Source organism: Corythoichthys intestinalis, chromosome 3 (genome assembly GCF_030265065.1).
Source record: "Corythoichthys intestinalis isolate RoL2023-P3 chromosome 3, ASM3026506v1, whole genome shotgun sequence".
NCBI lineage: Eukaryota > Metazoa > Chordata > Actinopteri > Syngnathiformes > Syngnathidae > Corythoichthys > Corythoichthys intestinalis.
In genome coordinates this window covers 31,171,091-31,187,829 of record NC_080397.1, presented here as the reverse complement: position 1 = coordinate 31,187,829, position 16,739 = coordinate 31,171,091, and the positions used below count along the sequence as shown (strand labels likewise).

Here is a 16,739-nt window from a genome sequence, read left to right as displayed (position 1 = left end):
CGCTAACAGTAGAAAACACATACAGGAGGACACTTCTAACCACTACTACTACTGTTTGAGTTTTGCATGTTAGCAAGTTCACAAAGTTTAATGTCATGCTAACTCTGATGCAGACTGGACTTTCAGTAGCAAAATTAGTGGTGTGTTCCCCTCTTCCACAACATTGACTTTTTTTTTTTTTTTTACATTTCTTACAGTGGCTTCCGCTGGCTGAAAAAATGTCTAATATCCCTAAAATCGAACGTCTCTGTATGTGTGCGTGTGTGTGTGTGGGTGGGTCATCAGCCAATCAAATGTGTGCCTAGGAGGAAAAAAATGGATCAGCACATTTAGCAAGTGAAAATAGGTACATGTAAGTCTGAACATAATGAAAACAATTCACCTAATAATGGTAGGGTCAATTACAACAATTAAAACATATGGAAAGACAATCTAAATGACCGCTCTAACTGAAGCCATTATATAGCGTAAATAAAGTTGGTGGGGACAATTTGAAAAGTTAGTTTTTTTCCCTACCGTCCCTATGCAAACCTACACCCTTGTGTGATTGATACATGACCGAAGTAACGCATCACACAGTATAAATAAGGGAAAAACGTTCTTTTATTGTTTCTAAAGAATTACATAATGCATTAATCACAATAAAGACAAACTGTGCCTGCATGTCATTGCTGGGCAAGCTTACATTTAAAATTAGATGCATTTTTTTTCTTCTTCTGCTCAGCCATTCAGTGCCATTGCACAGGAAGCAGAGCCATAAAGCTTTAACAACAATCAAAAAGATGGTTGGGTAGTCTCTTTTCTTGCGTATATGTATCTTGAACTCTGAAATTAGGCAATTTTTATACAGTAGCTGCTTTGTAGATTTGTGCAGTGTAGGTTTCCAACGAACCCAGCATTTCGTAGATGCCACCCTTTTGTTGATTTTCCAGTAGATGTTTCTTGTGGAATAAAGATTTGTACCTAAGGTTCATAAGCCACTGTAAAGTGTTTACATTTACAGTAACAGTCAGGTCTCTGGACTACTATTTAGGGAACATTTTTGTGCAAAATAATCAGTTTCATTGACTGAAAGAAAATCGTTTCACATCCTCTGGAATGGTCACTGACAGGCCTGTAGCACGTAATGAATGTAATGACCAAAACTGAACAGCTCACTGAGACTTTATGCAAGAGGGCCAACAGATCAACAAATCTGAACCATCTTACATGCCAACTTGACAAAAACACAAATAAACAGGACAGAGCATTAATTGAAAGGCAGTAACAAGTGAACAGTGTTGATTTGCTCTCCACATCTAATGTGTATTGTGCTGTCAGCTCATTAACTATAGGTCAAGTAATGGCTTAGCAAAACTGTAATTACACATGGCACATGAGTGCACAGAAACTGAGCCAAAAGGAGAAAAGTGCACAAATGCCTGTCCCTTTCTTGAATGCACGAGGAGGTAGAGAGCATAGTTCCAATCAGGCGTTACTTCACAGGCATAGAGGAGAAATGAAACGGCTTTGTTCGCTTAAAATTAGGAAAAGGCGTAACGCCTCCAAATGCAAGTCTAAAGGCTTTGACTGCCTCACAGAAGCCATCTAGTTGTGTGATTCAGCAATGCAGCAGTCAGTGTAAGCAGACACATAACACTGCCACTACCTAAAAGGGACATTTGTTTAAATTCAAGTACATTAAAGTGACTAAGTCTTGGCAATCAGTAACGTGAAAAATGTGAAGAATGTAGTTGGCCCAGTGAAGAGCGGGTATTTTCATAAGTGTGCATTCACGCTGGTATGGGGGCATGTCGTGTTCGCAGAAAACTAATTGTAAACTGTACAGGGCGCCCCACATAAAGGCACTACTTTCAATATACAATATCCTTAATGCCACCACTCCTTGTGTGCAAAAGCCAACCCTGTATTCCCTCATCACCAAGCATCCCCAAGGGCGGACTACTCAGGTGCTTTCCTTGCATTTACTTGCACACTTCTCAGGATAGAATTCCTTGCCTCATGAAAGGGCATGATATGCATGTTTTAAACAGTGAGTTAAAGCATTACATAGGATCAGAATAGAATAATATGTGGGCTCTTGTGTCCAAATTATTAACTCGGACACATTTGCATCAAGAGTGACCTTAAATAAGCTGCCATAAAATTTGATTCACTAACGGTATAGTGGTAGGTTAATGGGAATTCACAATGGTGAGAGTCACTGAATCTCATCGCCTCTTTCAGTGCTTTTAATATATATTTCAATATAACGAAATTGAATCTCTTGGGGAAAATAAGATGATCACGACAACAAATTCTGGTCCCTTTAAATAGGTTCGTCATTTAGGCTGATTTAGTTTTATATTTGTAATAACTGCTTATATATAAAATTCCTAATTCATACACCCAAAAAGTGAAATATGACTTGAGCGACAAAGAGAAAAACCCAAATCAAGTTCAAGGTTAACATGTTGCAAATTTTCCCTACAGCCGTTCTCCCATCACGGCTAAAACCTGGATTTGTCCACATACGAACAGTAATATATATTCTGTAATCTTTGAGCGTCTGTGGCTATGTACAAGCTATACACACAACGAGCAGGCTGAGGGCCAGCTTTCAAAAGCTGCGCGGAGGGAGCAGTTGGTTGGGAATGTTCCCAGTCTCTCTCCTTCCCCCACAGTCTGCCCATACAGGTGGCTGTTCTGCTTCACTTGCGATCGTCGATGGTCTTAATGAATTCCACCGCCGCGGTGAACTGCATCCACCAATAGCACTCCTCCCCACTCAGCCGGCTGGCGTAGAAATTATTGATGTACTGAACGGTGGACAGCAGGCAAGGCGGGTTTGCCTGGAGGGGAGGAGACACAGGGACGGACCGACATTAGCTCAGGAAAAAAAAAAAAAAAATTCACGCAACACTGTTCAGGTTACAAACGCACATATGGAAATAAGGAAGAAAGGTTTTGGATGATGTTAGTGCTTAAAAAAAAAACTTTTGCAAGTATGTTAATTGAAAGAAAGGACAAATAGGAGGACAATATGAAGACTCACCCTGATGAGGACAAAGACTAGCACAGGAACAAAGTCATCAGCACCAGGGACAGAGTCTTCATTGGCCAGACTGAGGAGGTTCATAATGGTGGAACACATGCGCAGTATACACTGGACTTTGTCTCTGGGTGTCTTGTAGGCATTGATGGTTTTGATCTCAGACTGTGCAGAGGGCCAAGGTGCCTCCTTCAAGTAAACCTTGAACAAGAGAACAAATATATTGAGCAGCTATGTTTTTTGTTGTTGTTTTTTTTTTTTATGTTCATACCTCTGGAATTTGAAGTGCTCTATGATTAGCAGTCACAACTTTTGAGAGCCGCTGGATATGTTCATGGAAAAGCCTGCGGGGTGAATTTTTAACACTCAGAATTTATTATCTAAAAATTACAGTTCTTAACTTGTGAAAGAATGCAAAAATACTGTCATGGAATGATGGTCATCAATAGCTACCATCCCCCCAAAAAACTCATTTTAGAATTACAGTGATCCCGAATTTTTCACAGTTAATTGAGACCAGAACCCGCCGCGATAAGTGAAAAACCTCGAAGTACCGCCCTACCTCCTGCTCCCCCCATTATTTGTGTGTTCAATGTATTTATTAAGATTTAGCTAGCAGTGGAAAGATACATGTTTTTTCCCTTTTTCTCCCCACATTTTTTTTTTTTTTTTTAAACAATCGTTTTATCTTTGCTCGTGGATCTTCATGTGATGTAAAGCACTTTGAATTGCCTTGTGTTGAATTGTGCTATACAAATAAATTTGCCTTGCCAAAGTATGATTAAAAAAAACATATACATATATATATATATATAAATATACACACACACACACACACACACACACACACACATACATACATACATATACACACAGTAAAAATAGCGGAAAATACAGACAAGGGTGAAAAAGCAGTTTATGCTCTTGCACCCCTCTTTAAAATAAAATGCTGTATTTTAAGTCAAAAGAACTGTTGTGTTTGATGAACAAAATGTCTATATGCTGCCATAGTAGATTCATGACGCATTAAGCCCTGGAACTATTTTTAATTTGTCCCTTTTACCCTGGGAACCCCCATTTACAGACGTCGCGCAACCGCTTTTGTTTCAACCTAGCCATAAAAAGAAGGTAAGTAATTGTATTTATTATTCGAAATGTCTGTCATTTTTAGCTTAGAATCATTAATTGACGTCTAATACTTAGTTTAAAAAAAAAAAAAAAAAAAGACTAAAAAATTATTCACTCGCATATCTTAAACTTTTAAACAAATTACATCACAATGAAAAATTTGGCGTCTGTAAAAAAGTCACGGATATCTCCCTCATAACTATCGCTTAATTGTATTTTTTTTGGTACTGTCGTATTTTCCCCGATATGTTAGATGATAAATAATCGATCCAAAGAAATTTTTTTTGAAAAATAACGTTTAAAAGGGTAACTATAAGAAAAAGAAAATCTCAACCACTCCTTGTTGTCTGCGAGTTCAGCATCGCGACCCTTGTTATATCACCATGTTTCACCCATAAAATCCGCCAAAAATCCAGCTGTGGCCATTCACACCTGTGTCTTGACACTCTGTGATACATGCTACATTGAGTTTTTGGATCGAAAAGATGTAAGTACGCGATAATATCTTGTTAAAATCGTGGTGTCTTTAATTATGCTCTCACCTCCAGTCAGGGTTTTGCTGTTTAAAAAAAAAAAAAAAAAAAAAATTTTTTTTAATGAAATTCCCTCCTGTTCAAAATTTTTCTTCCCACAGAAAATTGAGTTTTTAAGCTTTCCAGTGATTCCACTAACTCAAATTGCTACTACTCCATTATCTGGGGAGGTATCAGAATGAAGTTTGGTAGGTATATTCTAGTGATGTATACACACTAATCCTCAGAGCCGGATTTAATATTTTTGTCTCATGGCTCATTAATTAAAGCAATTGATTACGGAATTGAAATATAGTAGCTACTTCTCTGTTATTCATTGACAGATAACAATGAAATTGTGTAGGTACATCTATGTCTAGGTCAAAGGGCTAATTAATTACAGTCAATATTTGCTGACTTATCGATGCCTGAAGGTGCCGAGTTAGTCCATAGAGGGAGCCGGGTGGGCGTAGTTCATTTTGTTCTAGTTTATTATAGCTTTTTTTTCCATTCAGTTTTGAATGCTTTTTTTTTTTAAATCTTGACATTATTATTTTTAGTTTAAACTTTTGATATTATTTTATTCATAGTCATTTGTTATTTGTTCAGTCCAAATTTCAAAAACAAAATAATGAAACTCTAAAAAAAATGTAACATTTATAAAGTGCAACTACTAACTGATCTCTGAGAATGTCTCCATCCTGATTGGGGTAAAAGGCCAGCTTGAAGATGCGGTTCATAACGCTGCGCTCGATGGCCATCTGGGCATCCTGCAGCTGGTCTTCACTCGCATACTGCCAAATGGCATCACGGGCCATGGCGCCGTACAAGTAGCGCAGAAAATCCTCAACTGCTGCAGTCTTGTCATCTGCTGCTGTGCAATTTTGGAAAGCTGGGGGAAGTGTGTGTGTGTGTGTGTGTGTGTGTGTGTGTGGGGGGGGTAAATAGTTGCTCCAAATTCATTTGCATAGTTCTTCTTAAACTTGTCAAATACAGCAAAACCACAAAATAAACTACTGTAGAAAAAGAGCGGTACCCTTGATGAAGTCAAGCATCCTAGACTCCATGTGTTCAAGAAGGAGGCGAACACATACTGTGGTAAAATAGCGGTTGGCTACGTCCTTGTCTCTCAGAACTCTCTGGAGAAGCCTCTCCAGATGGGCCTGGGAGGTCTGCAAGCCCTGGCGGCACCTTGTTAAATACGCTATATATGGAGCCCGCTTTCTACAGGAAACAGAGAACTTTGCTTTATTACTGAGAAAAAACATAGGCATACACATTAAGGCTGTGCCATATGAAACCATCCCAGATAGTACAGTGTATATTTGGTGGTAATATGAATTTTGAAATATTGCTGTAGTCAGTAGAGGTGTGCGAAATTTCCGATTCTTAGATTACTCACGATTCGGCCGTGGAAGATTCGAGAACGATTCACAAACATCCAAATTCCGATTATTGAAATATGTCAAGTAAAGCGGAAGTAAAACACACTCAGCGCGCCGCGCATTCTTCAGGACGCTATGAGGAACGGAGCAAGAGTAGCTAAACATCATGCTTTTCATTACCCGGCCCCTTGGGTAATGCCAATGCTCAAGTCACGGCTCTAGCTCAACTCATGCAGCGAGATAAAAAAACAACAACATACCTGACTGCTGCCGATAGCTGCTACAAAGTACGTCCCCATAATGTTAAGGTAGATATCATATTTTTATAGGACTAGATGCAAAATAGACTCAGTGGCGATAGCAGCACATGTGCAGAAATCTAGATGCGGGCGTTAGTAAACGGCCGCCATCTTAAAGCAGTAGACTTCCCTCTAAGGCTGTTGTAGCGAACCTTCCAAGTGAACCTAATGAACTTTTTATCTAAAATACTCCTAAATCGGTAAACTATTGACTTGAATCTATCTTTAAAATAGTTTTAAAACTTACACATGTCGAAAGTAGACAAAAGGGAAATAATGGAATAACAGGAGCAATTTTAACAACTTTAAAGGTTGATTCACAACATTAAATTAATTGAATGTAGTTTAAAGCTGCTGATACAGAATGGGGATTTGAGTACATTATTTATTGTTTTTAACTGTTAACTTGATACTGAAATAGTCGTTTATTTAAGCCTGTGAGGCTTTTTTTTTTTTTTTTTTTTTTTTTTAAACAGTTTTTGTAACTAATGTACAAAACATTAGCAGCTAATGCGGGGGGGGGGGGGGGGGGGGGTCCATCAATAATCCATTTATAATCGAATCGTAGCCTCTGAATCGTAATCGTAATCGAATCGTTAGGTGCCCAAAGATTCCCACCTCTAGTAGTCAGGCTGCAGTGATATGATGGTGTAAGATGTTCCAATTCTGAAAAGGAAGATTAGCACGACGACGCCAACTTTGAGCACTTATGATTCTTTCCTAGGACCGGAGAATCGGTGCGGACTTGCTGGCCAAGAAGTCGTGCGCGCGTAAAAGGTGAAAGTTAAGGTTTCAGAAAAATGATGCGACATGTCCGGACCTAGTTTGTGGTGCGCAAATTATAGCATGTACATTGCTCGTCAGCTGTAAAGTTATGCTTAAAAAACATTTGCCAATTTAAATTAGTATACTAGCTTCCGCTAGTTGTCAACACAGACCTGTACACGTACGTGGAATTGGCTGCCTGTTGGACGACCACCACCTTGAATGTCTCATATTTGATCTGATTGCATTTATTAATGCTGTAGTTGTAGGCGCAACTCCCAAATCATTAACCAATGTTTAGACTGATTGCTAAAAATACAATGATAATAATATAAGATGCCGTCACATATTAAAAATGAGAACTTCTACGGCGAACAAAGCTGTTCGATTACCGGAAATCAATTTTGAACCGAAACGAATTTTTCTTGTTAAAACAATGTTCAAAACGTTCATATCGGTGCGTTCAATTTTCAAAATCGCACCATTTTTTTTTTTTTATCAAAACCACAAAGTTTCCTCTGCATTTCCTTTTCCTCCAACAACAGGGCCCTGTCTTAAACAACAACAACGCCATGGCTACCGGCGATTCTGCTACTATTGCCCGGCCAACTTTGGATACAAATTGCATAACGCCATGAGTAAGTGTATTACCTCGTGATGTACCTAAAGTATTGTTGCCTAGGTAGAAGGATTGCAGTGGACTGTCAAATAAAACATGCAGCCTTGAAACGTTCAACACGCTCTCATTTAAGTCATCTGCACTTTCATGTACAACACAATGACAGACAGTAATAGTCTGTAATAGTAAGTAATATTGCACTACACCCCAAGTAGCCTATAAAAGTATATGGGTGTCTGTCCCTGTCTCGTTTTCCTGTCAATATTGCTGCTACTAGAAACGTCACTGGCTGCAAATTTCTTCGGCATCTATGTTTTTTTTGCTGTGAAATGCTAAAATGATAAAACTAACATTCAAGTTTTAAAGTGTCAGTTTTCAACTGTTATTTACAATAACATATATTTAAATTTGCATCACAGACTTCTAAGGGGTTAAACACAACTTGTCAGTTCACTTGCACTAGATTTGCACAATTTACATTGCAGTGCAACTGTGTTATATATATATATATATATATCTTCAATATTGTGTGCAATAAAACTGCTGTTAATCTGAGGCAGAAATTACACATTTTTTTTCTGCATTTTTATCCGCATATTGTCAAAATATCTTCATTGCAGATTTTCTTGAAATATCATGAGGTTATTTTGAAGGTATATCACCCATCCCACATGATGATGCTAAACTGTGATGGTCACCTGTAATCCTCTGCAATTGCAGCAATCAACTTCCTACAGGTGCGGGGGTCGAAACGGCTTACGCAACGCGTAGTCTCCTGGATCTGAGCCATTTGGTTTTTGTCCTGGAGGTTGATGGCCTCTGCTAACTGCACTTTCAGGAAGCACACAATCTCATTGTCTGGGAGGGAGGAATGATGGGAAGGCATTTTTAGAAATGCAGCAAAGTTCAGCAACATTCAAATTTCTGCTCAGCCTGCCACCTCTGTCTGTCAATGTGATTGACAGCTATAGGATTTGGCAGGAGGTTTAGGATGTGTTTTGTGATTCAATACCTTCAGGGTCCATATGGTCAGGCAAACCATTTCTAGTCGTTGTAGAAGTCAGGATAGGCAGAGCCACTGAGTCTGCAGAACACAATGCCAATCGCAACTTTTTCTTGGCATCGCTGCAAGTCAATCACAATTGGTGATTATTACTATTATTTTAAATGGTAAAAAGTAGAAATTACAGTGTATCACAAAAGTGAGTACACCCCTCGCATTTCTGCAGATTTTTAAGTATATCTTTTCATGGGACAACATTGACAAAATGACACTTTGACACAGTGAAAAGTAGTCTGTGTGCAGCTTAAATAATACAGTTAATTTATTTTCCCCTCTAAATAACTCAAAATATAGCCATTAATATCTAAACCCCTGGCAACAAAGGTGAGTACACCCAAAATATAGCCATTAATATCTAAACCCCTGGCAACAAAGGTGAGTACACCCCTTAGAAACTACATCCCCTAAATGTCCAAATTGAGTACTGCTTGTCATTTTCCCTCCAAAATGTCATGTGATTTGTTGGTGTTACTAGGTCCAGTTGTGCATAGGGAGCAGGTGTTTTCAAATTTGTAGTGCAGCTCACACACTCTTTCATAATGGTCACTGAAAGTTCCAACATGGCACCACATGGCAAAGAACTCTCTGAGGATCTTAAAAGACGTATTGTTGCGTTACATGAAGATGGCCAAGGCTACAATAAGATTGCTAACACCCTGAAACTAAGCTCCAACACAGTGGCTAAGATCATCCAGCGTTTTAAAAGAGCAGGGTCCACTCAGAACAGGCCTCGGGTTGGTCGTCCAAAGAAGCTGAGCGCACGTGCTGAGCGTCACATCCAAATGCTTTCTTTGAAAGATCATCGCAGGAGTGCTGTCAGCATTGCTGCAGAGATTGAAGAGGTGGGGGGTCAGCCTGTTAGTGGTCAGACCATACGCCGCACTCTACATCAAATTGGTGTGCATGGCTGTCAACCCAGGAGGAAGCTTCTTCTGAGGACGGGACACAAGAAAGCCCACAAACAGTTTGCTGAAGACATGTCAACAAAGCACATGGATTACTGAAACCACGTCCTATGATCTGATGAGACGAAGATTTAATTTGTTTGGTTCCGATGGTATCAAGCATGTGTGGCGGCGACCAGGTGAGGAGTACAAAGATAAGTGTGTCATGCCTACAGTCAAGCATGGTGGTGGGAATTACATGGTCTGGGGCTGCATGAGTACTGCAGGTGTTGGAGAGTTACATTCCATTGAGGGAAACATGAACTCCAGCATGTACTGTCAAATACTGCAGCAGAGCATGATCCCCTCCCTCCAGAAACTGGGTCGCAAGGCAGTGTTCCAGCATGACTGACCCCAAATACACCTACAAGATGACCACTGCTTTACTGAAGAGGCTGTGGGTAAAGGTGATGGACTGGCCAAGCATGTCTCCAGACTTGAACCCAATAGAACATCTTTGGGGGAACCTCAAGCGGAAGGTGGAGGTGTGCAAAGTCTCAAATATCTGGCATCTCCCCCACGTCGTCATGGAGGATTCCAGTGGCAACCTTTGAAGCTCAGGTCAACTCCTTGCCCAGGAGAGTAAAGGCAGTTCTGGATAATAGTGGTGGCCACACAAAATATTGACAGTTGACATGTTGTATGTTAATATTGACAATTTTCACTAAGGGGTGTACTCACTTTCGTTGCCAGGGGTTTAGATATTAATGGCTATATTTTGAGTTATTTTGAGGGGAAAATAAATTAACTATTATATAAGCTGTACACAGACTACTTTTCATTGTGTCAAAGTGTAATTTTGTCAGTGTTATCCCATTAAAAGATATACTTATATATCTGCAGAAATGCGAGGGGTGTACTCACTTTTTTGATACACAGTTTATTCAGAGTAGGCTAAGTGGTGTTCTGCTGGAATGTGACCGTCCTACCTAAAGGAGAACTTTGATCCATGCTGCTGAGCTGTTTGACTGGCTGAATCTGGGAGGTCGTCCGTAGAAATGTTCTGCAGAGCATCTTCTCTTGGAGAGTCATGAACACTTTCCTCAACACCCATGTCTGTCAGAAACAAACAAATTAGTAAAAATTTAAAGAGAACAGGTCAAATTCTTTGAAGTAAAAAAAAAAAAAATCCAATTTGTAGATATTAACTCTTCATAGGTGACTCATTCAATAATCAATCTCTTTTAAATTTCATTTGTACATTTTAATTTAAAACGAAAACGGTATACTGTTCTTGTTAATATGTCTTTTTTAATCACTTAACGTTACAATGGCAATTCTTTATAATTAAAATGTTTTCTTTTTTTATTACCAAAAAGGTTTTTTTTTTTCCTAATTTTATTTAAGGATTACCTATTATTAATGATCTTGAGTGTTATTGGGTGCCAAAATCATTGTGGATTTATTTTTATTCATTAAATCAACATTTTATGATTATTTTATTCAATAAAGATTTTTTTAAAATAATGAAATATGTGGACCCCAGTCCTTTATCAGGCTAAGTATTTTTAAATTACTAAAAATTGCCACTTGTCCAACTAAGGTTTAATAGAATTATGCTAATGGTACACCAATAGAGCAAGCCACTGTAGGTGCAGCGTCTACAGATCATCAGTACAAATGTTATGTGCCAGTTAATTAATTAGATTATCGGATTAGTTCATTAATTAGAACAACCCTATCAGATTCAAGAACATGTTTTGAACTACTGTTAACCCTGACCTCCGGCACCCTCATAAACTGCTCCTGCTGTGGCTCCCTCACTCGGACTGGTCCTCTTTATGTTTCGGTACTTGTCCAAGATGTCTTCAGCTGCCTGGACCTGGGAGCTGGGTCTTGGCAAAGGGTCATCTGACGAATCAACCAACACACACACACACACACAAAAATACAATTCAACTCAGCTGGGTGGATTTCCCTTATCCACTTAGAAATTTGATTGACAAACCTTGTGGGATTCGCTCTGGGGCAGTGTCATCTTTCTCATGCTTGTCTCGTTTCCGAAACGCGGCTATCGGAGCTGTGGAGACGATATGATTGTTTGATTTGTACGCCATGAAAAAGACTTCGATATGACTAGATGACAGCCTGAGTGGGTGCAACTTAAATTGCATTATGCGGCAAGACAGGTCAACTGATGAAAAGTCTAATTCCGAGTAAACTACCAAAGTACCAAAAGAATTATAATTAAAATTATGAATAGACCACCAGAATATCATTAAAGTTCACTGAAACTCATTAAGGATAATTAAATCTATGAAGTTGAAATGTCTATGGGGGCTTATCCTATTAACACAAAATGGTGGAAACAGGACAAACAACTGAGGCACTGAGTCTAACATTTGATGAGACTATTGGGAAGCGCTCGGTAAGAGGATAATGTAAATGTTGATATTCTGTATTGTCCACATCAGAAAGCTGCAATGTAATACGATGGAACATTAATAATAAAAAATAAAAATGAAAAGATGCATGGATACGGAGACTGTGTGCATTAAAAATGCACCATGTGACATGAACCAATCTAAAAGGCAAAATCTACTAAGCAGCATGGCGCACAGCCCTGGTAGTAAAGCTAGCTCAATGGCGACAGTGTTACCTGGGACATCACTCTCAGCCGTCCAATACAGCACTGTGAGGGACACAACAGACAGGGTTGGCCTTCCGCAGAAAGGCTGCCACTTTGCAGGACAACTGACTGTGTTGCCAGGCAGAGCAGCAGGAAAAACACATTGTACTCTGCACAGGTTGGCAACAGACTGGTGGTTCAGGCTCCACCGGCCCCAAACTTTACCATGTGTCTCCCATTTTATGAATATCAATTTGATGTTTACTTAAGAAACACAATTATCTGAAAGACTAATGTGCAGTCACTCTGTGTGGGCGCAGCTCATTATTCCCCAGACAGATGCATGAGATATGGTGGTAGAGTAGAACTGCAACAAGAGATGTGCCATCTATCAGTGGTGATGACAGAGAGGTCCATCTAATGACCATTAGCTGTTGGATGACAGCACAGCTGGGAGGGCTAGCGGCCATACAATCTACACAGCGAAAGCTCCTCTGATGAGTGATTAGCTTCGAACACACTATATAAATCTGGAGCTAGTGAGACGTGAGCGAAAAGGGACTGGACGAGTCTTTAAAGTAACTCTGACAAACAAAACGCATCATTTTCCAACTGGAACATCGACAATACATAACACATCATTCTTTCTCGTTTTATAAATGGCTTTTCATACTGCTCTTTAAAGTGTGAGATTTTCTGTCACTTGTGATTAAGGGAAGATTTTTTCATACAACGAAAAATGGAGGACCCTTGCAAACAAACATTACTTTAAAACTGATGACTGTTCAATTAAATAAAGCGACGAGACTATTTCCTCACCTTTTGGGATGGCTGACACGAAACGCTTCTTCCACCAAGGCCTGTTGCGTTCTGACTTCTCATCATCACTGTCTTTTCTGTCTTCAGCCTATGAATGGAATTCAAAGATTGTAGTTTTAATTTGAAGTTTGTGGATAGTACAGTACTATAAACTTATACTGGCCAAGTCAAATAAATGGATAGAGTATTTGGACATATGGCCACTGCAAATTTAAAGGGGCAAACACTACATTTATCATGTGCATCCCAGCAGAAAGACTCAAATAAATTGAAGAAGGGAAAAAAAAACACAGAACTTAATTTTTCTGATGTGTAATTTTGGAGGAAAAAAAGTAAATAGCCAATATTTCCAGTAAGTACCAGCCCAACTTGAGGGCAGACATTTTATCAACACTGGTACTATTTTAGTCAATCAAATGCAAGAATCTCAGGTACCCTTTGTTATTCATTACAACATTAATACCTATTATCACATGCACCTTTGCACGAGTCTACTATATATGTGCGTGGGAATAACCACAGTTATAACCAATGCTTGTAAGTGTGGTGTCATTTTTTTGGTGCTTAAATATTATTTTCTCCATTATCAAATATTTAAGAGATTAATCATTTGCGTGCTTAAATAGTTTGTGCAACAATCTTTCACATGAAGGTCATTTATACTAGCCGTTCGGTCCCTTTAAGAACTGAAAACGGAATAATGTGAAGGCCAGTCACATTCTTATATGTATCCATTCACAAAAATGCATTCATGCAAACATTGGTGATTCTTGTGAGTATAGGTATATAGTAAATATAAAAGCTGGAGTCTTTAGTTACATGGTTTGATTATTACCTCCCCTTTCAAGGAGTCTTTGCTTGGTGATGAAGAAGGCCCTATAGCGAAGGCTCCGGCAGAGTCACGCTCTTCAACTGCGACACGGCGATTCAGCCCAGGGTCACTTGTTGGTCGACGGCCTGGGCACACAATGTCTGAGCTGCGACTACGGACCAGTCGATCAGGGAAGGAGTGGCGCTGCTTGGTCTGCTCAAACTCTGCTTGAGCCAGGCTGATGACAGAGTGCCGTGTCTCCTGCCCGAGGGCACTAGCTTCAGGGATGGGGGGATCCGGTGGTGGGTGAGCAGGCCTGGCGTAGTGGACCTTAGGCCTCACTATTGTCCCAGTTGTGGACCCTGCCAAAAGCAAGGGGAAAACAGAACTGTTTCTCATTTAATGAGATAAGACGAAACATTCTATTGGTCAATGTATAGAAACAATTTGTTCATATAGTCATCAAATGCTGAGAGCTGAAGAAATAAAATGTGGGAAAAGAGTGGGCTTCCTGTTTCAAGGGTATACCCTCCCATCACATGAAAAGCTTCCAAATACAGGCTTTTTTCCCCCCAAAAAAACACAGTTGGACAAGGCAACTGGGCCAAAGTGCTTGGGGTGAGGTCTCTCAACCTGCCATCCCCTCACCTTGCCACAGACATGCAGCCACTACCATTCCTCTGCTAACAATCTTGGTAATAAAGCCTGAACGAGTTAGAACAAAATGCTCAAATTAACCTGAGAACAAAAAAAATGGGACAAATAAAATTGTACATGCACTACTGCATCTACCAGTTGATATTAAAACAGTTGAGGAGGAACAGGTTATCATTTTAGGCTACTTTGTTCTATAAAAATAGGGTTTATTTTAATTGAAACAAATTTCCAACAGCGATCAACTGTGCAATTTTTGTTGAGAAATTTACCTTCACCACAGAGGGGATCAAACAAGACCATTAAAGAAACCTCTTGTGATGCTGGCAGGTGTGCCCCTGTCACAACAGAAGGGGATATGAGATTATTGACAGCCATTACAAGTGCATATAGAGTATACTGCACATTCTCAGTAAAAGTGCAATTGTTGAGATGTCATTTGTTGGGATTTAGATTGACAGCGACACTCAAAGTGACAGCAATTGATGGTTCTGGCTGTTTTAGAATAGACTAATGACTTTGCAAGCCTAGTGGGGGTGTGACACTCTCCTACCGTGGCCTGACTCCTCCCCATCTGGACTGGTCACAGAGTCCTTCCCTCCAAAGTCTGAGCTGCACTCAGAGCGCAGATCTTCTATCTTGTTGGGGATGTCTTCTGATGTCGCACTGATACCTGCCGGTCAAAAAAAGCAGACAAACTGTGGTTTATGTTCAGGACAAACCCACATTAGTATCAGCATGATTTAATGGGGACAGTGTTAGCAGACAAAAGACAGAATATTTTCACTTTTGTGTGCTTTCGTTACTTAGCTGGGCCCTCAGTGGGAGCTTTAATGCGGGAGAATAGCATCCTATTGGTTACAGATATTTATATATACACAAACACGCACACAGTGGTACCTCGACATACGATCCTTTCGACATCCAACGTAAAGTTTGACTCGTCATTTGTCTCGACATATGACGAAAAGCTCGAAATACGACGATTTAGGACCGCGTTGCAATTTCATTGTTTTCCCGCAAAATGGATTTTCTTGTGAGAGAAATCAACATGGGTCCCAAGAAGGTTAGTGCAGGTAGTGGAAAAAAGGAAAAAGGCGACGCTTACCATTAAAATTAAAATGGAAATGATGGAATACGTCTACAATTACAACGGTCCTCCTACGACCTCTGTTCGCCAGTCTTCATAAGTTAAGGTGACAATTATTGTAACCACAGGAAGGAAGTCGCCAGCTTCGTCAGGTTTTTGATAATTTATTTCAGAACTTGTGCAACACAATACAGCTATTGTCCGCAATCGCCGACGCCAATAACAACAGAACATGGAAAGTGAAAGTAAAAATTCTAACCCACCTCTCTCTCTCGTCTGTCACACAGTGCGTTCAGGAACAGGATGCAAAACACAACCGCCATAATAAAACCTAATTCGTGAGATAATTATTATTATTCCAATTTGTATTCATAATGTAATCGGTTTGCTATGTGTAATTGCTATTTGTAATTGTACCAGCAGTTCTTATTGAGGATTTTGCATAGGTTTTTGGGCTGTGGAACGGATTAATCAAATTATAATGTATTCTTATGGGAAACTCCCGTTAGACATACAACAATTTCGACTTACAAACCAGGTCCTGGAATGAATTAAATTCGTATGTAGAGGTACCACACACACACACACACACACATTATATATATATATATATATATATATATATATATATATATATATATATATATATATATATATATATATATATATATATATATATATTATAAATATATATATGTATATATATGTATGTATGGCGGAAAACACAGAAAAGACTGAAAAAACAGTTTCTGCTCTTACACTCCTCTTTAAAAGAAACTGCAGTATTTTAAGCCAAAAGAACTGTTGTGTTTTATAGAACAAAATGTGTATATGCAGCCATAGCAGATTCCTGGCGCATTAAGCCCCCCAAACTATTTTTAATTTTTCCGTTTTACCCTGAAAACCCCCGTTTACAGACGTCGCGCAACCACTTTTGTTTCAACCTAGCCATAAAAAGAATTATATTTTTTATTCAAAATGTCTGTCATTTTTAGCTTAGAATCATTAATTGATGTCTAAATTTTAATCAAAAAAAAAAAAAAGACTTAA

At 39.2% G+C, this 16,739-nt stretch overlaps 1 protein-coding gene across 6 annotated transcripts in view; it reads right to left on the bottom strand.

The window, feature by feature from the left end:
• Positions 1–585: 585 nt before the first annotated feature.
• gapvd1 (GTPase activating protein and VPS9 domains 1) overlaps positions 586–16,739 on the bottom strand; it is a 43,880-nt gene continuing 27,726 nt past the window's right edge. For 4 of the 6 annotated variants that reach the window (XM_057831836.1, XM_057831838.1, XM_057831837.1 and 1 more), the window contains 15 exons: positions 15,153–15,272; positions 14,872–14,937; positions 13,970–14,307; positions 13,135–13,222; positions 12,346–12,378; positions 11,695–11,766; positions 11,469–11,597; positions 10,676–10,802; positions 8,752–8,864; positions 8,438–8,597; positions 5,708–5,895; positions 5,350–5,563; positions 3,303–3,375; positions 3,035–3,232; positions 586–2,831 (listed from right to left, as the gene is read on the bottom strand). In XM_057831836.1, the coding sequence (XP_057687819.1) occupies positions 2,691–2,831; positions 3,035–3,232; positions 3,303–3,375; positions 5,350–5,563; positions 5,708–5,895; positions 8,438–8,597; positions 8,752–8,864; positions 10,676–10,802; positions 11,469–11,597; positions 11,695–11,766; positions 12,346–12,378; positions 13,135–13,222; positions 13,970–14,307; positions 14,872–14,937; positions 15,153–15,272 (2,060 nt within the window). In that variant the 3' untranslated portion in view covers positions 586–2,690. The remainder of the gene's footprint in view (positions 2,832–3,034; positions 3,233–3,302; positions 3,376–5,349; positions 5,564–5,707; positions 5,896–8,437; positions 8,598–8,751; positions 8,865–10,675; positions 10,803–11,468; positions 11,598–11,694; positions 11,767–12,345; positions 12,379–13,134; positions 13,223–13,969; positions 14,308–14,871; positions 14,938–15,152; positions 15,273–16,739) is intronic. The other 2 variants (XM_057831840.1, XM_057831839.1) reach the window with 2 other exon arrangements.